This window comes from Paroedura picta, chromosome 8 (genome assembly GCF_049243985.1).
Source record: "Paroedura picta isolate Pp20150507F chromosome 8, Ppicta_v3.0, whole genome shotgun sequence".
Classification (NCBI taxonomy): Eukaryota; Metazoa; Chordata; class Lepidosauria; order Squamata; family Gekkonidae; genus Paroedura; species Paroedura picta.
Window position 1 is genome coordinate 89,170,279 of NC_135376.1, and position 27,099 is coordinate 89,197,377.

Sequence of the window (27,099 nt, forward strand, 5' to 3'; positions counted from 1 at the left end):
TGTCATTTTCATATTGCCTCTGGACTTGCTTCACCACACAATACCTCCCCTGACCACTAGAGGGCAGTAGCAAAAGAGCTTTAGGGCTCTTTCCTTTCCAGTCTCTCCTCTCATAGAATCAGAGACTCGGTTGCAGTAACAGTGGCATCATTTCCTCCTTTCCAAGCTCCAGATTTCTATCCTTGTCTTTGCTGGCTAATACAAACTCATCCCCTAAGAAATACAATTGATGCTGTCTTTGACGAGTTCTGTTGGCTACTCCCCCTGGCAGAGGGATGTCCGGTTGCAGCAGCTGGATGGAGTCTAAACTGAGCTGGGCAAGGGGAGAGCATGGTCGTGGGAGCCAAATCAAAGGCGAAAAGTTCCAATCAAGCAGGTAGGACAAATCCAGGGGTGTAGATCAAAAGTCCAGTCTTGCAAAGGCATGGTGGTGTCAGCGTTGTGGCTGGATGACGGGTTGCTTCCACGCAAGCTTGGGCTCCCAGCTGCTTTTAAATAGGGATCTTCTGCTGGCTCAGGCCTCATCCTGAGAACACATATCTCTTTGAAGCAACCCACGGTGGGCCAAAAGCCTTGCGCTGCGTCTTGTAGCTGTCCGGTGCCTCTTAATGCTGCCTCCAATGGCATGCCGCTGTCTGGTGGGGGGAGCTGTCAGCCTGATGAGATACAGTCAGACTCCAGCAGGGCTGGCAACTGGTTTGAGGCGCTTCTGCAGGCACTCCTCCTCAGGGTCCTGATCTGCCTGTTCTTCGGTTGGATCTGAACTCTAGACCGGGCAGGCTGCTAGGCTGTTGGGGCTCTGCCTGTCTCATCACAACTCAGTCCATCCTCTGAGGAATCCCTGCAGGTCTGACGCTGCCTCATGACACGATTGTCCAAATGACTGACAAACAAAAACAAGATTCAGGTGGGCAGAACAAAGTTTGGGACCCATGGCACTTTTCAGACCACCAAAGTTATATTCGAAGTATTAAGCTTGCACGTGCATGCACACTTCTTCAGATATGTTGAAAAGGAAGTTACCAGTCCACACACCTCCCATTGTGATCTATTTATTTCCTTCAATATGTTTCCCCTTGGGATAAAGCCAAATGAATGCTGTTACTCCAGTCTGGTCCTTCTATCTACTGAATACCTTTATTGTGCTGTACACTAATTTGCCAGTCATCCTTTCCTTTGAATAAAACCTTTTTAGTCTTAAATGTGCCACTGGCCTCAAATAAAAGCGAACCATAGGAGAGGTGGGGGACGTACCCGTCAGAATGGGTCTGACAGGGATAATAGGGTCCGACAGACCCAATCACAATGACTGCCACAGCAGTCCGTCACAGTTGGCGGGCTTTTTGGCAATTTACATGGTTGGTATGATATTACACCAAATGCTTGGGTCCTTTCTAGAATAAAGAATGGTTATTATTTGGAGTTCCTGAGTGTTCCCGATTTTAATACTCCATGTACCCATTGGGATTCACGTTCACCTGACATTCTGTCAGAGGTGGCGGATCTTAAAGACAAAGGAGCAGTGCAGTGCTTGGGTCCTGCGCCCACCACGCAAGGGTTTTACTCCAAATACTTCCTTGTAGACAAGAAGGATGGAGGGAAACGACCTATTTTAGACCTATGGGCACTGAACGTGTTTATTGAGGTCAAACGTTTTCGTATGCTGTCCCTCGCTGAATTGATTCCTCTTTTATCAAAAAAGTTATGGTTCGCCAAGGTGGATCTCAAGGATGCATATTTTCATATCATGATTAATGCATCCTGTACAAGATTTCTCAGATTTTATGTGGGGAGTAATCACTATGAATTTAAAGTGCTCCCGTTTGGCTTGGCATCTGCCCCACGAGTATTCACTAAAGTCATTCACGTGGTAATAGCATACCTCAGGAAGCAGGGTATTCAGGTTTATCCGTATCTTAATGACTGGCTTTTAATTGGGCACTCAGCAGAAGACCTTTCAACTTCTGTGTCTACCTCTCTCCAGCTATTACATACCTTGGGTTTTAATGTGAACTACAAGAAATCCATTCTTACTCCAAAGCGTGCTTTAGAGTTCATTGGTGCATGGCTGGATGGTGAGAATGGGATGGTATATTTACCCCCAGCGAGGATCGATAAGATTTCAGCCTTGGCATTAAAATCTACCAAAGTCAGATCCAGGTCTGTTCATGAAATACAGACATTGTTAGGACATATGTCATCCACCACTGCTGTTACACCGTTTGCTAGACTAAAAATGAGACCTTTGCAGCTGTGGTTTTTGTCAATCTGTAAACCACATGCAGTCAACAGTTGGAAACACTTCACATTACCCCGTTCGGTTTCCCGATCTCTCAAATGGTGGACCATCCCTTCAAATTTAGCTACAGGGGTACCTTTTGGGTTGCAACAAGAGGATTTGCTCCTTTACACAGACGCCTCTCTGGAAGGTTGGGGGGCTCATTGCCTCCAGCATGCCACTAGTGGTCGCTGGAGTGAGGCAGAAAAATTTTTACATATCAATATTTTGGAACTGCGAGCCATAAGACATGCTCTTTCTTTCTTTTCAGACCTGTTTACAGAAAAACATGTCCTGGTAGCATCGGACAATATGGCAGCAGTTTTTTACATAAAAAAACAGGGAGGCACCAAGTCCAAAAGACTATGCCGAGAAGCGACAGTGATTTGGGACTGGGCTGTGTCCAATCAAACAACCTTGTCTGCCATCCACATTGCCGGATCACTGAACACATGGGCAGACGCGTTAAGCAGGGATGTAAACATGGTTCAGGAGTGGTCTCTCAACCCATCCTGTATAAGCCCCATTTTTCTTCAGTGGGGTCAACCAACTGTGGATTTGTTTGCAACTCATCAAAACACAAAGTGCACTCAGTTTTATTCCAGGGGAGGAATAGATCCGGCCTCACTGGGAGATGCCTTCCTCCATTGTTGGAAGGGATCCCTTTTTTATGCCTTCCCTCCGTTCGGATTAATAAACAGGATGGTGACCAAATTAGTAGCAGACGGCACTCAATGCATCTGTGTCACGCCCTTTGGATGCAAAAGACATGGTTCCCCACTCTCTTTCGATTGGCCAAAGGGAGGTATCTTCACCTGCCGATCCAGGCAGATCTCCTAACTTGGGGAGAGCACCTGCATCCAAACCCCCAACCCCTCCACCTGACAGTCTGGAGGGTAGGTTTGTAGAAGACTTGAGCATAGACCAGATTTTGGAAGCCGCCCGCAAGCCTTCCACTCGCCGCTCCTATGCTGCGAAGTGGGACAATTTTGCGAAATGGGCGGCAGAGTCTAATAAGGTTGCAAACTCCTGTCCTTTACCTATCATTTTTTCTTATTTAGTTAAGTTGAAAGATAGAGGACTATCCAATTCTTCTATCAAAGTGCACCTAGCGGCTATTTACGCTTCTCATGAAATGGTCGACGGTAAAACTGTTTTTGCTCATCCTTTAACTACAAAGCTTTTGAAAGGTTTAAAGAATGTGTTCCCACCTAATGTTCCTGTAATCTCACAATAGAGTCAATCCCTTGTTTTATCTCGTTTAACTCATAAACCTTTTGAACCTCTGGCCAAGTCGGACTTGTCTTTTTTGTCATTCAAAGTTGCATTTTTGGTTGCAATAACCTCAGCATGTAGAGTGGGGAAATCACGGCACTATCCTCTGAGCCTCCATTTTTACAAATTTTTCCTGACAAAATTATACTACGTCCTAGTGTCTCTTTTCTTCCAAAGGTAGTTTCCAAGTTCCACATGGGACAATCTTTGGTCCTCCCAGTGTTTTTTCCACAACCCACCTCTCAATTTGAAACACAAATGCATACACTTGACGTTCGCAGAGCCATACTTTTTTATTTGGACAGAACCAAAGAATTTAGACAAGATAAGTCTCTTTTTATCTGTTTTTGGGGTGCAAGAAAAGGTAAAGCTGCATCTGCGCAAAGCATTTCAAGATGGATTGTACAAGCAATTTCTCTGGCATGCAAGGCTTCTGGCTTAGACTGTCCGTTCGGGATTAAAGCGCACTCCACACGGGCACAAGCATCATCTGCAGCGTTTGCGGCTAACCTTCCGATGCGTGACATTTGCAGAGCAGCGACATGGTCAATGCCTGGCACCTTCATGCGCCACTACTCTATTGACGTTGACTCTGGAAAAGATGCAGCAGTGGGAAAAGCGGTGTTAAGATCAATAATCCGCTAATAGCCCATCCCATCTCCATTGCTGTATCATCTTGTTAATCTCCCATGTGGGACTGCACCGAAGCCACGAAGATGAAAACCGGGTTACACTTACCTGTAACTGTTGTTCATCGAGTGGTCTTCTGTGCAGTCACACAACCCTCCCTCCATCCCCCTGGGCTGCAACTTATTGATACCCCGCTGAGCGGCAAGGGGAAAGGACTGAGGGGAGAGTGCTAACTCCTCCCACATCACGTGACTTTGGGCGGGAAAGTCACTCTGTGAGGGGAGGGGTGAGCACTCTTGGGAGGCCTTTTTTGCTTTGAGCTGGCTAGTTAATTCTCCGTGGCAGGCCTGCGATCTTCGCAGAACCCATGTGTGTCTGCACAGAAGACCACTCGATGAACAACAGTTACAGGTAAGTGCAACCCTGTTTTCCCAACCATATTCTGCACCATCACTCCACTCCAGGCCTCTCACCTAATTATGTCTATGCGTAGAGAGAACGAAACATTGGTCTTACCTGTCGCTGGAGGGATGACCTCGGCAGCGGTGGGTGGGGGCAGCAATTGTTCCCGGGAATTAATAAAAAAGGATGGCCGCTGGTGGAAGCAGCCTTCCCAGGTGCTCCCGCTGGTGCTACTGGAGGGAAAAGTCGGGCAGGCGCGGCAGGGGAAGGCAGCCAGCGCAACCGCTCCCTTGGTTGGGAAAGGGAGGGAATACTTGGTGCCTGGCGTGGAGTTGGAGCAGGACCTGGGTGGTTATTCGGGGCACCGTTTTGGCCACAGAAAACGTGGTTTCCCACACTATACCGCCTAGCCCAAGGCAAGTTTGTGCATCTCCCAGATCACCACGACCTCCTGCATTGGGGCAAAATTCTTCACCCCAACCCCAGGCCTCTACATCTAACAGCATGGCTGATACAGCCGTCCCCAACCTGTCGGTAAATTTTATTTTGGAAGCGGCTAGGAAACCTTCCACTCGTAAGTCTTATGATGCTAAGTGGAGGAGATTTGAAATGTGGTGTCTTTCTACGAAGTGCGACCCGTGTACGTGTAGCCTCAATGAAGTGATGTCTTATTTAACCTCCTTAAAACAGAGTGGACTGGCCAATTCATCCATTAAAGTTCACCTGGCGGCAGTTTCAGCCTCACATAGTTTTATAAATGGCAAACCTATATTTTCACACCCAATGTCCCACATGTTTTTAAAAGGTTTACAAAAATTGCTCCCTCCTACAACTCCTGTAATCCCTCAATGGAGCTTGTCACTTGTTCTTTCTATGCTGACTCATAAACCATTTGAACCATTGGCAACTACGGACTTGTCGTTTCTATCACACAAGGTCGTATTTTTGACTGCGATTACTTCTGCTCGTCGAGTAGGGGAGTTAGCAGCATCATCAATGGAGCCTCCCTTCCTATAACGATATAAGGACAAAGTATTGCTACGCCCTAGCCTCAATTTTTTGCCCAAGATCGTGTCAAAGTTCCACTTAGGCCAATCAATCATACTTCCAACCTTCTTTCCAGATCCAACTACACAGTTTGAGAGACATATGCACACATTAGACGTGAGACGAGCAATTCTTTTTTATTTGGATAGAACGCAACATTTCAGAACTGATAGGTCGCTTTTTGTGCGCTTTAAAGGGGTTAATAAGGTAAAAGGGCATCTGCTCAAACACTCTCCAGATGGGTGGTGCAGGCGATCCAGCATGCTTACAGAGTATCACAGCGTGACTGTCCTTTCAAAGTATCTGCTCATTCGACCAGAGCCCAAGCGACCTCGGCAGCATTTGCAGCTGGACTTCCACTGTCCGATATCTGCAGGGCGGCTACGTGGTCAACACCGGGGACTCTTGTGCGTCACTCTTCCCTGGACGTTGACTCCGCAACGGATGCTACGGTGGGAAAGGCAGTGTTGCAATCAATACAGCACGCATAGCCCACCCCATCTCCACGGTGAGTGATCTTGCTAGTCTCCCATGTGGGACTGCACAGAACCCACAAAGATGAAAACAGGCTTGCGCTTACCTGTAACTGTTGTTCATCTAGTGGTCTTCTGTGCAGTCACACAACCCTCCCTCCATCCCCGCTGGGCCGCGTAGTATTGATTGATAAGCGGCAAAAGGGAAGGAGTGAGGGAAGAGTGCTAGCTCCTCCCACATCACGTGACTCTGGGCGGGAAAGTCACTCTGTGAGGGGAGGGGCTGGCACTCTTGGGAGTCTTTTTGAGCTTATGTTGGCTGGTTATATCTCCGAAGCAGGCCTGCGATTCCGCAGAACCCATGTGGGACTGCACAGAACCCCACTCGATGAACAACAGTTACAGGTAAGTGCAACCCTGTTTTTTGTATGAATGAGGATGATGAGAGCCATTCTGGCGAATCTGACTCTTAGCTATAGCACAACTGCCGCCACAACTTCCGATCTGGCATTGCTTTCTTTGAGTTGGGTAATGTTCTCTGTGAAATAATACCCACTGTTTCGGGCAGTAGTTCTCAACCTTCCTGATGCCGCGACCCCTTAATACAGTTCCCCTTGTTGTGAAGACCACCAACCATAAAATTGTGCAAGTGTTCTTTCACAGAAATTAAACCGAAACTGAAATATGGCGTAAAGATCCATTGTTCATGATTGTATATAAATTGTTTTTTTTCCTGGGATTTCTCAGTTCAGTTCTGCCTCTTGTCTCACCAAGCCAATCTCGCTCTTTTCTGCTGCTCCAGACAGACAAACGCTCTATCTCCATCTACCCCGCAAGGCTGTTGTGTGGCCCCTGCAGGAGCGGCAACAATGGCGGCACCCCGCACCGGCCAAGGTGCTGAGACCCCTGCAAAAGGGTCATTCAACCCCCAAAGGAGTCCCAGCCCCCAGGTTGAGAACTACTGGTTTAGGGGCAGACTACATATATATAAAAGCTGAGGTCTAATAATTGCCCATTGAAGCATCCACTACCACAGGCAACAGGACTGGAAAAGACTTTGCCTGTGACCTCGAAAGCTGCAACCAGAAGGTACTAGTCCCTAGGATACACAAACCAAAGACCCAGCATTATGTAGTAGTTAATAGCAGCAGCCTCTAATCTGGAGTTCTAATCTGGAGTTCGGCAAGGCTGTATACTGTCGCCTTCTCACCTAATTATGTCTATGTGTAGAGAGAACGAAACATTGGTCTTACCTGTCGCTGGAGGGATGACCTCGGCGGCGGTGGGTGGGGGCAGCAATTATTCCCCGGAATTAATAAAAAAGGATGGCCGCTGGTGGAAGCAGCCTTCCGAGGTGCTCCCGCTGGTGCTATAGGAGGGAAAAGTCGGGCAGGCGCAGCAGGGGAAGGCAGCCAGCGCAAGCGATCCCTTGGTTGGGAAAGGGAGGGAATACTTGGTGGCTGGCGTGGGGCAATCTCGCCCTGAAGCATGGCCAGGGCGGACATCTCAGGGCGCCACCGAGCCCGCTCCCAGGGTTGGATGCGTTTCATAACTGCCTTTCTCTCTGCCAGATGGGGCAGGTGGACTGGCTGGGGGCAGCTGGGGGCCCCTACTGGCCGGGGGCAGCTTTTCGGTTTGCGATCGCACAGGGGCATTCTGCAGGAACCACTTTTCATATTGCTCCTGGGAGCTCTGTGAAAAGCCTGTGTGCTGCACTGGATGACAGGCTAGATGGCTGTAGGTGTCACAATCACCTGGGCAGCCAGAGTCACAGTTGGCTGGGCAGAGTCTGCTCAAACCACCACCTGTGGGGGGCCCTGTGTTGGAAACTACTGCCAGCACCATGATGGGAGGAAGTAGGGTGGATGCTGACTCACAGGCTGCCTTCCACCACACACACACATTTTCTCTGGTGCCCAGGTGTGGGGCGCTTGACCTTGCCCCATTCCTGCCAGACACCTTGGAGCGCCCCCTACTCCTGGGGTGGTCTCTTCTCCTGCAAGGGCTCTGCCCCACAACTAGGCATTTCCCTGTGGACTGGAGCGGTTTCACCACTGGGGTAGGCCAGCCCCTTGAGACTCCCACAGTGCTCTGGGTCATCCACCTTCTAGTCCCGGCTGGTGGCAGAGGAACCCACCCCCGGGACTTCGGGGGCTCACTCTGCAGAGGCTGCCGATTGCACGCCTGTGTACACCAGCCCCGAAACCTCGGGCAGGGAGTCAGCTGCCTCCATGAGGCCCTTCTTCGTAGTCTGAGGCCCCAGCCCAAAAGCCTTGGTCAGGTTCTCAACTGACTACTTGAAGCCCTTCTTCGTCTTCAGGCCTATTGTGCTGGATCTGCGAGTGGGTGCAGCCCCTGGAGTTTTTCCTTCACTCATCTTGCAATTAAATAGTGGGAAAAGGGTGAGTGGAGCTAGCCAGGAGCTATCTGAAACTGGAGGGCTATCTGAAACTGGAAGGCCAGCCCATGGTCACCCATTACGGCCACTAAAAATCATTTGAATATGACTAGCCCTACCTCAGTGAGCAGAAGCATGACCTGACCATCTGTGGATGACTTCCCTCACGGAAGTCCAACTGTGGCCTTAAATGTACATTCAGTCAGTGGGAATGCACGCTTCTGTGGCTTTGCTGAACTGCAGAAATAATATGTTTGTAAAGTACAACTAACATCAATTTGTGCCACAGGGGCCACATTTGATACAGAAAAGTAATAAGAAACATACCAGGCATACCAAGCATGTATTTGAGAGATCGCCTCCCTGCCTATATCCCCCAAAGAGCCTTACGTTCTGCCACCTCCAACTGGCTGCGGATCCCTGGCCCCAGAGAAGCGCGTCGGACCTCAACAAGGGTCGGAGCCTTCTCGGCCCTGGCCCCTACCTGTTGGAACAAGATCCCTGAGGAAACCAGAGCCCTGCCTGAACTCCCACAGTTCTGCAGGGCCTGCAAAAGGGAGCTCCTCCACCAGGCGTTCGCTTGAAGCGGACCACCTCGGAACATCTTCTGGTCCCCCCTCAGACACCTTCCCATGACTGAACAATTTGATCTCCCCAGCATTGTTGTTATTCATGTTATGTTGTAACTGTTACTGTTAGATTGTGATCTATTGAAAATTATATAATGTTATAGATCGTTATAAGTTTCCATGTAAATATATGCAGTGTTCCATGTAAACTGCCCAGAGCCGCAAAGAATGGGTGGTATTAAAATCCAAGTAAATATAAATAAAATAAATAAATACACACTACTGACATGCCTACATGAAAATTTAAAACTCACCGGTCTCCAGACACGAATCCACTACAAGCAGTTCCTGACACATTTCAACACGTTGTAGTTTCAAAATCACCTTGAAAACGCCTAAGTGCGTCCAGATGCAACACTGATGAAGGTGTGAAAGACAGCAGAGCATCAGTTCTACAAACAGTATCAGTAAAGGACATGTAAACAATGAACAGAGGGAACCCCCAAGCTACCACTCAGCTGAAAGGGAAAAGAGCAAGAGTTTCTAATAATCTTCCAGTCCTCTGACTAGACTAGAATTAGTAAACAGAACCCATAAGATACAACAAACAGATATTTTCAAAAGTCACTACTGACGTATTGTATTTTCACTCTCATTCAGAATGATGATTTTCATCTTGCAGCTACCAGCACCTCCAGTCTTCCATGACAGTTTTGCTGACCAAGGCATTAACAAGGTACATAAAAAAATTGATAACTAAAATATTATAGAATTTAAAAACATTCCAGCTATAAGATCACAGATGGGTGTTTTTTTTGAATAAGCCTTTCCTAGAAGCGGATGGGAGCATGTTATATTGTAAAAGAGTAAATGATTTCCTATGTTCTGGGGAAACAAGATTAGATAAATAAGGTAATGGTCTCAAATTATTAAGTGGAGGCTATGGAAACAGTGGATTTTTTACTTGATTGAAATCCTGTTGGCGATGGATATCTAAGATTCTTTGTATTATCATTTCCTTTGCTCGGTTGAAACTCAGAGACAGTATTAACTGTTTGGATAGACCATATGAGCAAAGTTTTTTCTCAAGAGTGGATATCCACAACACAACCAATGATTCAGACATCAATTAGGTAAAGCAAACCCTTTGTGGAAAGAAGCAATTTTAACCATTACGTGGACGTACATATCCATATTCTGGTCTGGACAGAATACATTCCTGCTTCTACCCGGATTGCAGCATTGGAAATGCTGGTTGGTACTTGAAGCAGGGATCTTAAAAATTTAGCTTGGGTCTTTTCTAGGCTGGAAATATTGACATTTATACACAATGCGGCCCCATGCATGATCTGTGCTAGAGGTTTTACCTTGAACAGCTTAAGGGCTGCGGGAACATTACGCCCAACTTTGTGCCAGAAGAATTTCTGAATGGCACCTGAGCTTCTCTGGACATGTGAGGAGATATATGATATATGGGAGTTTCTACGGCCATTTGATTGGAATAGTACTCCCCGATATTTGTAAAATCTGACCTGTTCTATGGGTGATGAATTGAGACACCATGTATATGCTTTAGGCTTGTTACCAAAACCCATAATCTTTGTTTTTGAATGATTGACCTCTAGCTGGTTCAATCGGCAGTAAGTAGCCAGTAGAACCAAGGCCCTTCTCATTCCATTTGGCGTCCTTGATAACAGGACAGCGTCATCTGCATACAGCAGTAGTGAGATATGGTTGTTAGCTAATCTGGGGGGATGTAATTCACTATTCTGAAAATGTTCAACCATATCATTTATAAAGATGTTAAACAGTAGGGGTGATAGAACACAACCCTGCTTAACTCCCTTAAGTGCCTTAATAGAATTAGTCAGATGACCATAGGCATTACACTTAATTCTGATGGTAGTATTTTCATACATAGGACGTATCAAAAATAGAAGACACTTATCTATGTTAGTCTTATCTAATTTCTCCCATAGTAATTCCCTTGACACAGAGTCAAAAGCCGATTTCAAATCAACAAAAGCTGCATACAGGGTTGTCATAGAGCTGGAAGAGTATTTACTCTCCGATACTCTGGTTTCTCTTCAGATCACATCAATCTTTCACCTATGTAGTCAAACGGAAATTAAGCAGTACTCGGCTGCTTGATAAAACAATGCAAATGGCAAGCACAGATCAGACTAGCCTTGCCCCCCCCCCCATAATAAACATCAGCACAGATGAAGCCAAGAGACCTTTGGCTTATGCTATGCCTGTCTGATGCTTATAGTTGCTGGCCTCCCTACCTACGTCCCATCTAACAAAATGCCATCTGAATAAATCTATTAATCTTGCCTCTTTTTCACTTGGGGAAGGAGGTAGCGAGAAACTGACTTACCGTACTTAGTTAGCATTTTCAAACCTAATATTTAATGTCTTGTTTATATATCTTAGCCCTTTGTGAGCAGCCCGGAGCCTCCAGAATGCGTGGGGTAAAAATGTAATGAAAATAATGATTGTATTATTTATTACATTTTCCAATGCCAAGCTATTCACATTAAAAATTGAATTCCATGACACATGTGGACTTTTCCAACGGAGCTCGAGTTCCCTTTTTGTCACTGGGAGCCTGTGCAGACTTTTCTTGCAAAAAGTTACTTGGTGATGGCCTCCTTGTCACTCCCCGTCCCCGCACAGTTACTCACTCTATCTCCAATTTTAGAAGAAGAAGAAGAGTTGGTTCTTATATGCCCCTTTTCTCTATTCAAAGGAGTCTCAAAGCGGCTTACAGTCGCCTTTCCTTTCCTCTCCCCACAACAGGCACCTTGTGAGGTGGGTGAGGCTGAGAGAGCCCTGACATTACTGCTCCGTCAGAACAGCTTTGTCAGTGCCATATTGAGCCCAAGGTCACCCAGCTGGCTGCATGTGGAGGATACCACATTCGGTTCCACGGTCGCTCGGTTACCCTAGGACACTCTCGTAGGAAACAGTGTTCTTGCCACCACACTCCCAGTGGTATACCTCCTCTGAAGAAGGGAGCGGTGACTCACAAGAGCTCCCACCCTGCCACAAATTTCATTAACAGCTACTGGACTCTCACTCTTGGCTACTGTCCACCTGTCCTTTTCCTATCCGTGGTAGTTACACTGTCCAAATGCGTAGCCTGACGGAGAAATCCCAAAAGTGCTGTTTACCCTGTGCTAAGATGCCATTTCCGCAATTGCAGGACAGTGCTACGCAGAGTGCTTGAGGAATTCCTGAGAGGACAGCCACCCTGTTATCCCGCAATCAAAAGCTGCTAGTTCACACCGCCTGGCGCAGTCCAGGAACGGTGGTGTTCCTCTGATGCCTACTGCTCTGACATGAAAGGTTGTCAGAAGAGCTTTTTTTATACCCCACTTTTCACAACCTGAATGAGTCCCAAAGTGTCTTACAAACACCCTCTCCTTCATCTCCCCACAGCAGACATCTTGTGGGGGGGGGGGGTCTGAGAGCGCTCTAAGAGAACTGTTCTAAGAGGACTGTGGCTAGCCTACAGTCACCCTCCCTAGCTGGCTGCATGTGGAGAAGTGGAGAATCAAACCTGGTTCTCCAGGGTACATTGCTTTTTAACCACTACACGATGGATGACTTTGGACCAGTCAGTCTCACCTGCCTCACAAAGTTGTTGTGAGGCAGACATGCAGGAGAGAAGTATGCACTGATAAGACACTTTCGGTCCCACGGGGGGGGGGGAAGAGCCCAAGAAATAAACATCGCCAGTACGCCTGTCAAGTGGGAAAGGGAGGGGTGTGCAATGGGCCAGGGACAATATTGAGCCATGGCGGATCCAAGTATCCCGGAAACAGAATGTTGACAATGCTATTTTTTCAGTATCTTTGGTGCCAGTGTATTGTAGTGGTTAAGAGCTGTGACCTCTAATCTGGAGAACTGGGTTTGATTCCCCACTCCCCCACATGCAGCCAGCTGGGTGACTTTGGACTCACCACAGTACTGAGAAAACTGCTCTGACTGGGCAGAAATATCAGGGCTCTCTCAGCCTCACCTTCCTCACAGGGTGTCTGTTGTAGGGAGAGGAAAGGGAAAGAGAACATAAGCCGCTTTGAGCCTCCTTTGTGTAGAGAAAAGCGGCATATAAGAACCAACTCTTCTTCTTCTTCAGTGATATCAGCGCTCTCTCAGCCTCACCCACCTCACAGGGTGTCTGTTGTGGGGAGAGGAAAGGGAAGGCAACTGTAAGCCGCTTTGAGCCTCCTTCAGGTAGAGAAAAGCAGCATATAAGAACCCATTCTTCTTCTTCTTCTTCTTTTTCAACAGCAAGCTATGTTTCATGCAGTCTGCTTCTATTTATATGTATTCTGAACCACATGCAGTAAAATACGCAATAGGAGCTGTTCTTATGCACCTTTACTCATCAATAAGGCCCACTGATTTCAGTAGGATCCAATCCCAAGCAAACATGTGCAGGGCTGCAGTTTTCATATTTTCCATTACATTTCCCAACAACCTTTTTAATCCTCATCTTTTGGCCGGAAATACATTTCACACTTCCAGCTGTCATTAACCCTGACTCTAAATATTCAGTTAAACATGTTACCCCTCTCTGTTCCAAGCTGTCATAAGCAGTGTACTGTTTCTCCACTGACTTTCCTTCCTTATCAGAGATCTCCCAAACATAAGCAACTAACTTCCTGCCCACAGAAACGCAAACTGAAAGGGTTGCTATTCCGCTAATACGGCGCATGAGAAACCGTGTTAACATCTATCAGCTTTATCAATGACTGAGCCTCTTCCTTCTGCCTCACTGCCAAAAGCTGCTCTTTCCAGTTGCCCGGTGGTTTTGCAGTTCTTCTGATGGCAACCTTCCACACAAGCAGGTGTAGTAGTGAAAGTGCAGGATGGGCAGATGTAGTGGTCTTGATGCATGGCTAGCCCTTGAATTGCACGTTTCCGCAGCCCCCTTCACAAAAGCATTGTGCTCTTTCCCTAGTCACCCGGTATTCCCTTACCCAGCACAGGATAGCCGCTACTTTTCTTCTCAGCAGGGGGGCAAAGCCAAAGAAGAACAACTGTTGAATTTCCCATTAACAGCAAATGCTTTGCAGCCACTCTTTGGAAAACTGCTCTTTGGAAAGATGGGTTTTGATGCATGTCAAGCGCAGGACGCTTGTGGGCTACACCTTGAACCAGGAGGACTGGCAGGATATAAATCTTTTCCCTCTTAATAAAACAGTAAGGGGTGTTGGGGTGGGCTCAGTCCATGATGAGGAAGGGCAACAATTGGTCCCATGGCCCTGGACTGACAAGCGGAGGGGCCAATCGGAAGGCCCCTCACCAAGACAGACCAAAATTCCATCCAGTCAGGGGCAATCTGGAGAAATGGCTGCCAGTCTGCTCCTGACCAGCAAAGGGAGAGGAGGTCAGTAGGGCTGCGAGAGGGATGAGAACAGAGGCCTGGACAGGCTGTGCCAGCCCTTTTCGCCCCAAGGCTGTCCTAACTGCCATGTCCAACTGCCACTTGCCTCAGAACCCTGAGAAAGCTGGCCGGAGGCTGCAGAGTGCTCCCCCTCCCCCCCCTTCAGGCCTGCTGGGAGGGAGCCTTTAGCAGCCCCTGACTGAGGGGAGGGAGGCCTTTCCAAGAGCAACGCAGGGGAGCCTGAGGGCCTTCCTTTTGAGGGGGGGGGACTTTCCCCTTCTGACAAACAGATGGCTGACAGGGAGGCCACAGCAAAGCCCCTTTTCACTTAAAATACTGCTCTGGCCGGAGGTTAGACACAGCCAAGCCATGTGTCTTTCTTCTTTGCAACTCTCTGCAGGTTTGAGGCCACTGCACAGCGTTATTCTGCAGACATAACTGTTGTTTTTTTTGTCTCATCTGCACAACAACCCTGTGCAGTAGGCCTCAAGTCTTTCAATTCAACAACAGTGTGGGAGACCTTAAATGTTTCTTCTCTACCACAACCCTCTCCAAAGTAGCCCTTTCTGCCTGGGTGATGATCTTTATACTCTGCAGGTGAGCTGTAATTCCAGGAGCTCTCCAGGTTCCACCTGGAGGTTAGCTACTCCTGGGTTGGAAATATTCCCGGAGGTTTGGAGGTGGGACTTCAAACTCGTACAATTCCTCTGAGTCCAGCCTTCAAAGGAGCCATTTTTGCCTGCAGTTGGGAGGGAGTGGTGCAGGTGTGTCCCTCCTGGGCTATGGGCTATGGCCAGCCCTTACCAGCAACTGTTTGTGTTCTGGGGCACAGACAGGCAGTCCAGCATTAGTCCTGTAAGTCTGGAAAGTGCAGGAAGATCTAAATAAATACTTACAGCCTGAAACTGTAAATAGTGAGAGGGAGAGGAAGGGAAGAGGATTGGAAAATGCTTTGAGACACCTGAGGCCTGTTGGGTCACTGCGGCCCATTCCCAGTTCTCTCAGACCTCTCACAACCCCACATACCTCACAGGTTGACTATTGTGGAGAGACGAATGGAAAAGGTGTTTGTGAACCGCTTTGAGACTCCTTTGGGTAGTAAGCACTAGGGTACAAAAATCAGTTCTTCTAAGGAGCAACCATGAAAGAAGCATGTGGGCACATAACATTTTATCAACAGTGAAAAAATGCAGACAGAAGGAGCAGGGTGGACACTTGTGTACTGTGACTACCCCATGTGTATTAGGGCAGAGGGGCATTTCGGTGTCTGTGCCCTAATTCCCACAAGAAGGGAAATGACACAGAACTGGGGGGAATTGGTTGCCATGTAATCTCCAGTCTGATTTTCCCTTCACATATCTGAAGACATGGCTCTGGAAAGCTCATCTGTAACTACAATGCCACAATTCCCAAAGGTCAGTCTTCTCCCACACTCAACTAACATTCCAAACCACAGGTTCTTGACACCCATATCTCCACACCCATGGCCTCATTTGCCACCATGCCACCACAACCTCCCACACAACACACACATTCAACCCCATGCCCTTACAGACTGGACAACTCATCCCCTTCCTCTTCCCACTGCCAAGCTCTAGTGCCCGTTGTATTCTTGGATACAATGGGCTTTGCCCCTAGTATTTTAATAAGTTAATTAACAAAATGTCCGTTTGCAGCTTTCCATTCTGAAAGAAGGAGGGAGGTATCCTCAGGACTCTCTCCCGTGCCTTGAATTACCTCCGTGGCCTTGCCTAATGCTGCTTACCTTTATGCATGTACATGAAGCTTCTGACACCACTTAGGCAGCTGGCTAGCCAGATGGAAGTTCTTCAAAAGCATAGTTGTACAGTGGTGCTCTTAGGGACTTGATGCAGCCATCCCTGTAGAGATCACACAATTCAAGCTTCAGTCTGCGTGAGTTTTCTTCTCTTCCTAATTCAGGCTTGGAAGGCATATCTGGGTTAATTCTTTTAAAACTCTCTTCCTTAGGACTACTTCATTTCCTTCCTCTTATGCACCAAAGAAGAGATGCTTGCTGCTGCTGTATGCATGTACTTCAAGACTGGAGAAAAGCTGCCAGAAGGTGCAGTCCTAAGTTTGCTCACCCCTGCCCTCATCAGAATCCAGAGGTGAGAGTAGACACACATGGATATCCCCCCCCAAAAAAAGCTTCGTATAATAGGTCCTAGGAATCATGACTGCTTTAGAAGAAGAATGGGGGGGGGGATAGGTGGCATCCCATTCTGGGCTTCTGGTGCTAGATGGACCTTGGTTGACGTCATACCCAAGATCACTTAACACAAGTAAGCAGCGCCTTATTTCATCCCAACCTCTTGTTTTGTATATTTAACAAAAGAGCAGGCATGCTAGATCAGACAAAATGATTCATCTAGTCTCATGTCCCATTTCACACATTGGCCAATAATGGATTGAGACATTTGCTCAAATGAATAGACCAGTAAAAGAAATTAGTGGATTTTGAAAGGGAGACTCTATGAATTGAATTGTGAACTGCAAAGTCATGCATGGAACCTTCTTGCTATGATCTTATTGACAAGCCTACTCCCTCTCTCTCTCTCCCCCTCTTTCTCTCTCTCAGGTGTACACACAGACACACACAAAGATGCAGGATCAATGGAAAGTGAGGGTAGAGAAAGGGGTGTGTTTAACTTTTGGGGGTGTGAAACCTTTCTGGCCAGCAGCCAGCATGATGTTTTATTTATTTTCTGTAAACCACCCAGAGCTATATGGATGGGCGGTATGTATAAATAAATAAACAAGCAAACAAATAAATAAATTAGACTTTTAATACCGCTGCTCACGGTTCACAGAAAAAATAAAATATATAAGAAGTCACATGATGAAACATATCTTAAAACAATCCCCAGTAATCCTAAAAATAAACCCAAGCATCATAAAATTGGCGGTGTACACAACATAAAATCCACCTCTACTCACGCATTGGACCATTAGGACCGGTACCGTCTAATACAGTGGTTCTCAACCTTGGGATCAGGGCCCCACTTGGGGTTGCCTGGGCCCTCCCCCAGGGTTGCCAGGTTGCCTGCCACTGTGGTGGCGGTGGCAGCCTGTGGAAGCGTGTGGTGGCGGGCAGTGGGCAGTGGTGGGTAGAGGCGGTGGAGCCATGGCAATGCCTGCCTCCAGGCCGCCTCAATTGTTGTGTGCATGTGTGCACATGCGTTTCCAGTGTTCCACTGGCTCCTTCTGCAGCTGCCTAGCATGTCGGGAGGGTTGCGCCAGTGCCTGCCGAGGAATGCGTCTAAATACTTTGATCAGCCCTTTCAGAGCTGGCAGGAAAGCGACCCCCTCCCTCTGCGGGTCCAAAGTTGTCCCATCTCTCCTGATTCCGTCCGGCAAGCCCTGCGCGCTCTGCAGCAGGGCTGCGTCGGAATCCCCCCGCCCCCGTGGCTAAAGAAGGGAGAAAGGAGAGAAGCGGTGAGCCAAGGGAGCATGACGCGTGCCTAAGCCCAGCCCGGAGTGGGACAGCGAGTAATGTGGACGTAGTGGCAGCAGCCCCCTCCCCTGAGCAGGGCCCTCGCCCCCTCCCGTCACCTCCTGCGGGCCACGTCTGGGGGTCCAGTGGAAGCTCCTCTGCAGCGCTAAACTGGCAGCTCTTTTGGTGGGTCCCCGCTGGGCTTCGGCGCTGAAGTTGGGGTCGTGGCAAAGAAAAGGTTGAGAACCACTGGCCTAATACAATGCACAGGAACCAAAGGTGGGGGGAGGAGGGGGAGATACCAGGTATCTGGGATCAACCGCCCGGCTCTAACCAAATGCCTGATGAAAGAGCTCTGGTTTGCAGGCTCCGCGGAACTCAGGGAGTCCGGTCAGAGCCCGCGGCTTGTCTGGGAATTCCTTCCACCAGGCAGGGGCTAGGACCAAAAAGGCCCTGGCCCGGAGCGGGACAGTGAGCAACGTGGATGTGGTGGCGGCAGTCCCCTCCCCCGGGCAGGGCCCTCGCCCCCCTCCAGTCACCTCCTGTGGCGGGTCACTTATGGCCTTGTCTGGGGGTCCGGTGGAAGCCCCTCCACAGTGTTAAACTGGCAGCTCGTCCGGCGGGTCCTTGCTGGGCTTTGGCGCCGAAGGGGTCATGGTTGAGAACCACTAGGGCTGGTACCATCTAATACACAGGAACCAGAGGGGGGGAAGAGGGATCAGATCTCACACCCTGGGATCAACCGCCCGGCTCTAACCAAACGCCTGACGGAAGAGCTCATAGAGTCCCGTCAGAGCCCGCAGCTTGTCTGGGAGCTCATTCCAACATGTCCTGGGGCCTCCGGGGGCCCTGGGACCATTAAGAGATTCATACCCGCAGAGCAGAGTGCCCTGCGGGGGTCATAAGGAGGTAACCAATCCCGTAGGTAAGCAGGGCAAGGACCCCCAACATCTTTGACCCTGTGGGTACATGGTGGCCGTGGCAACAAAGTGGCTGCCACAGGAAGCGGAACCAGCCACCGAATTAGTGCCACAACTTGGCTTCAGTAAGTGTTGACTCTTGTGCAGTGGCCCTGCCTGGCCCCATCTGCTTCTTAAAACCGCTTGGTGGGCCCTGGAAAGGGCAGGCAGCCTTGACGGTGCTCACAGAAACCACATTGGGGATCCCAGAAGTGGCGGTTACAGCGTCAGCCGGGAATCTGGGAATCAGAGGTTCATATCCCCAGCCTGCCAGGAAAGCTTGCTGAGTGATGTTGGTCCATTCACATTCTCAGCCTCCCCTACCTTGCAGGGTTGTTGTGAAGATAAAATGGAGAGAATGATCTCATAGGCACTTTGGGTCTCTGCTGGGGAGAAAGGCAGGGAATAACAGTCAACTAAAGAAACAGGACATGATCTTAGAGTGTCACTGGGTGCCAGAGATCATTTCCAGATGACACTGAAAGGTCCTTTTTGGCAGCTCTACTGATATTTGTGCCCCATGCAGAGCAGACCTGGGAAAGCACATCAAATGCCCATTCTCTAGCCCATGTGGCTTTGGGGGTTTGAATTGTGCCCCAGAAGACAACTTCCCTGCCCAGTCCAGCGAATTGTGCGGGCCTGAGCCAGGGGCGGGCAGCGTGTGCCTTGGGGGCGAACCCTCCAGAGGGCAGGGGGCGAGAGGGAAGCGCTCCACTCCACTCCGGCCGATCCAGCTCGCGTTTTTCTTTCTGCTCCAGGAGGGCTCCGTCCAGCTCCCGAGCGCAGCCCAGGCGAGCCTCCCTCACCCCTCTCCCCCTCCCCCGCCCCCTCCCCCGCCGAGGGTCTGGCCGGGGAAGACTCTCGGCGAACCTTCCGGGGAGAGCACGTTGCCGTCCCCATTGCTCGGGGGAGCGCGGGCGGGCGGGGGCCGTCTGCACTGCGCCGGGGAAGAGAAGCGGGCCGGTCCGCCCGGGGCAAGGGCCTCTGCAGCGCCATGCCCGGCTCCCCCTCTCCTCCCGGGGCCAGACGGACATCGCAGCGAGCCTGGTAGGCATTTGGGGGGGGGGGGACTTCGGGGCTGAGCTGGCCGGGAGTCGGCGGCGAGGGGAAGGAGACGGACGACTCGGGAGGCTGCCGCCGAGTGGGAATCCCCGCCGGGCAAGCACGGCTGACTCTGCCGCTCCCGCCCGCGTCGGGGAACCCTTGCAGAAGGCGCTTGTCCGCCCCCCCCCCCCTCGCTTTTGGGAACAAGGAGGAAAAGGGAAGGGCGGCAGCGTCGCCTCGAAGTTGCCACCGTTTAAACTTTTGCAGACTGTTGGAACGGGCGCGTGCGTGAGAGCGAGGTTAAAAAGCAATGTACCCTGGAGAACCAGGTTTGATTCTCCACTTCTCCACATGCAGCCAGCTAGGGAGGGTGACTGTAGGCTAGCCACAGTTCTCTTAGAACAGTTCTCTTAGAGCGCTCTCAGACCCCCCCCCCCCCCTCACAAGATGTCTGCTGTGGGGAGATGAAGGAGAGGGTGTTTGTAAGACACTTTGGGACTCATTCAGGTTGTGAAAAGTGGGGTATAAAAAAAGCTCTTCTAACAACCTTTCATGTCAGAGCAGTAGGCATCAGGGGAATACCACCGTTCCTGGACTGCGCCAGGCGGTGTGAACTAGCAGCTTTTGATTGCGGGATAACAGGGTGGCTGTCCTCTCAGGAATTCCTCAAGCACTCTGCGTAGCACTGTCCTGCAATTGCGGAAATGGCATCTTAGCACAGGGTAAACAGCACTTTTGGGATTTCTCCATCAGGCTACGCATTTGGACAAGGACAGGTGGACAGTAGCCAAGAGTGAGAGTCCAGTAGCTGTTAATGAAAATTGTGGCAGGGTGGGAGCTCTTGTGAGTCACCGCTCCCTTCTTCAGAGGAGGTATACCACTGGGAGTGTGGTGGCAAGAACACTGTTTCCTACGAGAGTGTCCTAGGGTAACAGAGCGACCGTGGAACCGAATGTGGTATTCTTGCTTTAAAGAGTGAGAGCTGGCGCGTGTGTCGGCATCCACAATATCACTCTGCTGGCTACAGCCGTTTTGCTACGCTGGCAGTCTTGCCTGCAGTAATCACTTAAAAGAACTGGGAAGCTTGTTGCTCCCAAGAGACAATAGGTGTGCAGCCATGGCAAATCACGGCTTCTGTTGGTGCTTCCCTGCGTGTGTGGAGATACGCATTCCTCTTCGCTCGCACGCTGCCTGTTTTTGACAGCGCAACACGTGGTCGCGGAACTGTCACATGCAGAGTGAAGTGGCTCTGACTCGCTATGGAAACAAACCAACCGATGGGCATGGCAAAGCAAAGCTGCTCCCGTTTCCAAAATACCGATACTGAATTAGCAAGTTGTGAAACTTAGCAAGAGGTGTCGTCATCGTTCTTTAGTTTCTGCGGGTTGTGCAAGGCCAGATTGTTTAGCCTGGCCTTTCAAGGATATTCTGCATATTTTGGCTGTTGTTATTAGTGATATCCACATGTTTTGATATTCTAATATTTTGATGCTAGTATTTTATGTCTGTTTTAATAATGTTCTTTTTACCTTGCTGTTTTTAAGGTAAGTTGCTGTGAAACCCTTTGGGTGGGCGGTGACACAACAAGTCATCAGCCAAATAAACTCCGCTATATCCGTTGCTATTAGTAGGGTTGCCAGTTTTTCTGTAGAGAAAATATCCTTAAATAGGATGTTATTTCTTTTGATCTATTTACACCATTTATGCCCTACTTTCCCCCCAGTAGAGACCCAAAGTAGCTTTCAGCGCTCTCCTCTTTTCACTTTTATCCTCACATTGACCTTATGAGTTTGGTTAGGCAGAGAGAGTATGACTGGACCAAGGCTGCCCAACAGAATTCCATGGTAGAGTAGGGACTCAGACCCAGGTCTCCCAAATTCTCCTGTGAAACTGTAACCTTTATCCCATGCTGGCTCTCCTTGTACTAGCCTGTGAGTCTAACAGCTCCAGGTTCAGATGTTTCCTTCGTTACACACTTAGGCCTGGATCCTCTCTCTGTAGCATGGAGAACAAAAACAGAGATCCCTTGCAGTCTGTTGCAAGAACTACAGAGGAAGTTACACGTGAACTCCTCCGAGAGGTCCAAAATAGAATATAAATTGTTATTACTATGTTTTAATCGTGCGGAATCTACACTTACGGTAAACATGCAAGACTGATATTGTAATTTTATTTTTAAATTTACCTTTAACAATTGGTTAATGCTAGAAACCTCAGAAGGTAAATTAAAAGAGTTGTGTGTCCAAAAGGCTTATTATTACATGACTTTGTTTTATTATACAAAGACCACTTTTTCTACCTTTGAACAAGTTAACGGAATTTCGACTACCTATGCAGTGACACTGCTGAGAATTAGCTCCCTCTATGTGGGTAGGATGCATGCATACATTTGAACTGAACAGCGGTTATCTCTACTGAAGAAGCACTCTGTGCAATGCATATGCCTCTGCTACCTTCGCCTGTCACGGTGTCGGTTCATTACAAGTTAGCAAATCACATCTGTAAGTATTAGAGAATTGTAAGATCGACTGTTAAACCAATGTCACAGGTGGAAGGAGGAAAAAAGGGGAAAAAAGGAAACACAAGAACACGCCAAGTTAATTCTGTTATATGAATAGAATTGAGTACAACAAAGAAATGATAATCAATGCCAGAAGATTATGGCTACTTATTGTTTATCCATTTGCATGGTTTTATCAAGCTGCCGAGTACTGTTTAAGTTCCGTCTGAGTATATATGTGAGAAATGTTTCTGTGTCCCTGCAGGGCAAATTCCTTGGTCAGCAAAACTGTCCTGGAAGACTGGAGGTGCTGGTAGCTGCAAGACGGAAATCATCATTCTGAATGACAGTGACTAGTGTCTTTTGAAAACATCTGTTTGTTGTATCTTACGGGGCCTGTTGACTCATTCTAGTCTAGTCAGAGGACTGGAAGATTATTAGAAACTCTTGCTCTTTTCCCTTCTTCAGCTGAGTGGTAGCTTGGGCTCCCTCTGTTCATTGTTTACATGTCCTTTACTGATACGGTTTGTAGATCTGATGCTCTGCTGTTTTGTTTGCTGTCTTTCACTCCTTCATGAGTGCCCACACCAGCCACCAAGTATTCCCTCCCATTGCTAGCCAATTGTGACTCTGGCTGCCCAGGTGATTGTGACACCTACAGCCATCTAGCCTGTCATCCAGTACAGCACACAGGCTTTTCACAGAGCTCCCAGGAGCGAAATCAGAGGTTTCTGCACAATGCCATTGTGGGATCGGAAATGGAAAAGCTGCCCCCAGCCAGTAGGGGCCCCCAGCTGCCCCCAGCCAGTCCACCTGCCCCATCTGGCAGAGAGAAAGGCAGCTATTAAGCGCTTCCAACCCTGGGAGCGGGCTCGGTGGCTCCCTGCGATGTCCGCCCTGGCCATGCTTCCACCAGAGGGCGAGATTGCCCCGAATAACCGCCTAGGTCCTGCTCCAACTCCACGCCAGCCACCAAGTATTCCCTCCCTTTCCCAACCAAGGGACCGGTTGTGCTGCCTGCCTTCCCCTGCCGCGCCTGCCCGACCTTTCCCTCCAGTAGCACCAGCGGGAGCACCTGGGAAGGCTGCTTCCACCAGCGGCCATCCTTTTCTATCAATTCCCGGGAACAATTGCTGCCCCCACCCACCGCCGCCGAGGTCATCCCTCCAGCGACAGGTAAGACCAATGTTTCGTTCTCTCTACACATAGACATAATTAGGTGAGAAGCGCCAGGAGTGGAGTGATGGTGCAGAATATGGTTGGGAAGCATAGCTGTGGACATGTTCTCCAGGAGCCCCTCCGCTTTCCATCTCCTCCAGGCTCATCATTGGCCGTTTTGGGAGTGGGCGAGTGGGCCAACATGACTGCACGTGGTCATATCACACAATAAAGTAAAAAACAACAAAACTCCCACCCATCCAGGAAACCCAGTGGCATCAAGAAACCCTGTGGTTTCCCAAAACCCAGGGTGAGAAAACCTGCTCTAGAATCTTCAGGGGAAGTTTCTTCTAACGGTGCCCTGGGTTGAATTGTGCCTCAGGATTGGATTGGCTCTAAGAAAGTAGGAGGTACGATGTTTATGCTTGTGGAATTCTACATTGAACCGGCAGCATTTTCAAAGCGAGGGAGGAATCTGCCTCCTGTGTCTGAGCCTTTCACAGTCCAAAGCGTCTTTAAGACTCTCATAGGCCAGACCCTACTCTGGTGGATGTGTACATTTGTCTTTCTATAGACTGTTTCTGCACTGGAGGCTGTTTTGCCAGGCTGCAGGCTGGAGTTTGAGCTGGGACAGGTTACCCCAGCTCTTCCTGCCCTTGCATGGGGGAGGTTTTGGCCCAGTGTACCTCGTCCACCCTAGATTTGTGCTCCTGCACAGGAGCCAGGGCAGCAAAATTCCCAGTGTGGAAACGGTCTATCTAGTACATTCTTAACTTGCTTTTCTTCCAAGGCGTTTGGGGTGCCATGTGTGGTTTTTGCCTTCCCTGTTTTGGCCTCAGAGCAACCCTGTGAAGCAGATAGGCAGAGAGGGATTTTAACCTCAGTCTCCCCATCCCTATTTCTCAGAATTCTACTAATACATTCTGATGCCCATGCTTCGCATATCATGTTCTGAGCCAGAGGTAATAAGATTTTTTAGCCCTGTCCTATGTGTGTTTTCCCAGAGGAAAGTCTCACTGAGTTCAACAGGGCTGGCTTCCATATAGTTTTGTAGCTCAGTTCCCATGCAGAATCAGGTATGATGGCGGTTGGGTGTGGTTTGCTTAAGTCATCATCCAATCAGCTTGTTCCTATGCAGTCTTCCATCCGACTTGTGTGCAATTATGATTCAGTAAGACTGTAGTTCCACGCAGGAGAAAGTAGAGCTGAGTTCCTGAGAGCAGATGTCAAGGTCCTTTGCATTCTTAAAAGCAGCCACCAGATTGTCCCCAAGTTTGGTGCCTCAGAAAGGCTTATCTGGTCTGTAAACCTTTCCTTGGTCTCATCTTCAGATGGGAAGCTTCCAGAAATGTTGAGGCTATGGGGGGAAACTCCTCCCATCAAAATGTTTAGAAAAACTAAAATGCGTGCAGTCCTTGCTGTCCTATCAAGCCTAAATTAGTTTTATCCTTTGTTTATAACTTACTTCCTCACCTACTTCTGATCTTTTTCCTCCTTCAGCAATGTAGAGCAATAAGCCACTTGATCCTCAGTTTGTGGGCATCTGCTTCATGGCAGTTTGAGGAAGAGGTGAAAAGTTCAGCTATAAGAGTCCGACCAGAACTGCCACAGAAGCCCTGAAAGCCCTGCACTCCACCATCATGAAGATATGGTTTCCTTCTAGGCACAGAAAGACATCTTGTATTTGAGAACTGTATACATCCACAGCAGGGGTGGCCAAAATGTGGACTACAATTACCACGAGCCCATGCCAGCTAGTCTACAGCAAGCCCACATTGTCTTAAAAAACTTTTCATTCATTCTAAAATGTTTCATTGGTTTTTTTTTCAGTACTTCCCCAAATTTCTATTTTTTTCTTTGGAAAAACTGAAAAGGTCTTGAGGAAAAAAGGAACTATTCTTCCCCATCCCCCCACCTTCACATCTCTAGTCTGGTGTGATCTGCTCAACAGGCCTCTTCACCCACATTCTGCCAGATAAGTTTGACAGACCACACTGGCCTGTAACACATGGGAATAGCAGTCTCAGTAGACAAACGGCTTCATTTCTGCCTCCTTTAGGTTCTAAAGCCAGGAAATGATCGGCATAAATGTTTTAGTCAAATTACTGAATGAAAGGAAATCATACTGGGCAGTTGTTGGTCGGGCTTTTGGGCATGCCCTCTAAACCATATTTTTCATCATTCGTTGCGTAATGACAAAGTAATTTATGGAAGTCACACAATACGACAGCCGTTGCTCTGCATTTGCTGCCTGACCCAGTTGAAATGAAGGCAGGGTTTGAATGAGGAACGGCAAATAAGTGTTTTCTGCTTATTTAGGGTCAGGAGTCATACATTCATTTGTTTGAGAGGAGACAGAATCACCAGCCAGCGTTGAGCCGTTCCTAATAACACGTTAAGAAAACGACCTTATCATTATTTGCCAGATGACTCGAGGCTCCTTGGATTTAGGTGTCGATGGAACTGGGGGTATAAAGAGAGGAGATGCAGAGTTGGAGCAAAGAATCAGGAAATGGCCAGGCAGTGGTGTGGCAGAGCAACAGAAGGACGGATAGGAAGGTAGGCTTCATTGCCCTTTCTTGATACCATTAATACAGTAGTGTGCTGTGATCGTGATGGATCTGAAATCCAGAGAAACCAGGTATATCTGTGGCCACAACTAAAGGCCAAATGGAGATCCATGGCTTTATATGGCTTCTTCTTTTTTTAAGTCTTAAGAAGGTCGCAGAAATCTTTTCAGCTGCTTTTTCATGGAAGAGCATATTGTGTCACTTTGCTTTAACCAAGTTGCAGAAGGCAGTGGATTCTTGGAGGCACGGTTGCTTTGATCTAGTGGCCAGGCAGCTCCAAAACCTGTCTGTCTTGTCCTGATGGGAGAACACTGATTAGGCAGATAACCTTTGGGGCTGAAAACAAACACTTAGTAACACTTCAGATGAAACCAGTTAGAGCAAAACCAAACTACAGAGCAGGAGCCAAGTCTGGGTGGGGAATCTGCAGGATGCTAAAAGCCCATCCATTTCTACAGACTTAAGAAGCGTATAACTCTGCATAGGATTGCAGGGTGAGGAAGTCCCCGGCAGATGGGCACTCACCAGTAGTTTCCGAGATCTGATGAAATCAGCTTGGCCTGGGCACACAGGTACACACCTACCCTTCTGGAATTAAACTGAGTGAAATTATCTTGTTTGGGGCAAGTGAGAGAGTGAAGCATAAATTCAAAAAGCTCCAATGGCTGTGGCCGGCCGCCTCCTCCTTGCGGCAGAGAGCGAGCGAGCAGGGCACCCTTCTCCTCAAGGCTGGGCGCCTTCATGGCTCGGGACTCGGCGCCGCCACAGGCTGAAGTCCCACCGGGCAGAGCTCTCCCGCCCCCGAGCGAGGGGAAGCCGGTCAAGGGGCCTGGCGGTCGCGCCTCAGCCGCCGCCGTGTCTTCTCCGGGGTCCCCCTCGCCTCACGGGAGCGCCTCTCCTCAGACTCGTCACTTGAAGCAGCCCCATCTGCCCGTTTCTCCCCT

The 27,099-nt window shown here is 48.8% G+C and overlaps 1 protein-coding gene across 2 annotated transcripts; it reads left to right on the plus strand.

Annotated features, from left to right (window-relative positions):
* LOC143843944 (uncharacterized) lies at positions 1–25,392 on the plus strand. Of its 2 annotated transcripts, XM_077350807.1 has the most exons (5): positions 124–376; positions 9,733–9,808; positions 16,460–16,599; positions 22,693–23,603; positions 25,086–25,392. In XM_077350807.1, exons 1-4 carry the CDS (start codon positions 276–278, stop codon positions 22,742–22,744), a joined length of 369 nt encoding a protein of 122 aa, XP_077206922.1. In that variant the 5' UTR covers positions 124–275; the 3' UTR covers positions 22,745–23,603; positions 25,086–25,392. The 2 variants fall into 2 exon arrangements, with proteins under 2 accessions (XP_077206923.1, XP_077206922.1); XM_077350808.1 differs by lacking the exons at positions 22,693–23,603; positions 25,086–25,392 and adding an exon at positions 17,070–17,206 and having other exon boundaries at positions 1–376.
* The last annotated feature ends 1,707 nt before the right edge of the window (positions 25,393–27,099 follow it).

Excerpts from the sequence above, each read along its gene's own strand:
- LOC143843944 (XM_077350807.1), top strand. The coding sequence starts at position 276 with ATGTCCGGTTGCAGCAGCTGGATGGAGTCTAAACTGAGCTGGGCAAGG. Across the intron at positions 377-9,732 it reads GAAAAGTTCCAATCAAGCAG|AATGATGATTTTCATCTTGC; the intron begins GTAGGACAAATC and ends ACTCTCATTCAG. Across the intron at positions 16,600-22,692 it reads GCCCTCATCAGAATCCAGAG|GGCAAATTCCTTGGTCAGCA; the intron begins GTGAGAGTAGAC and ends GTGTCCCTGCAG.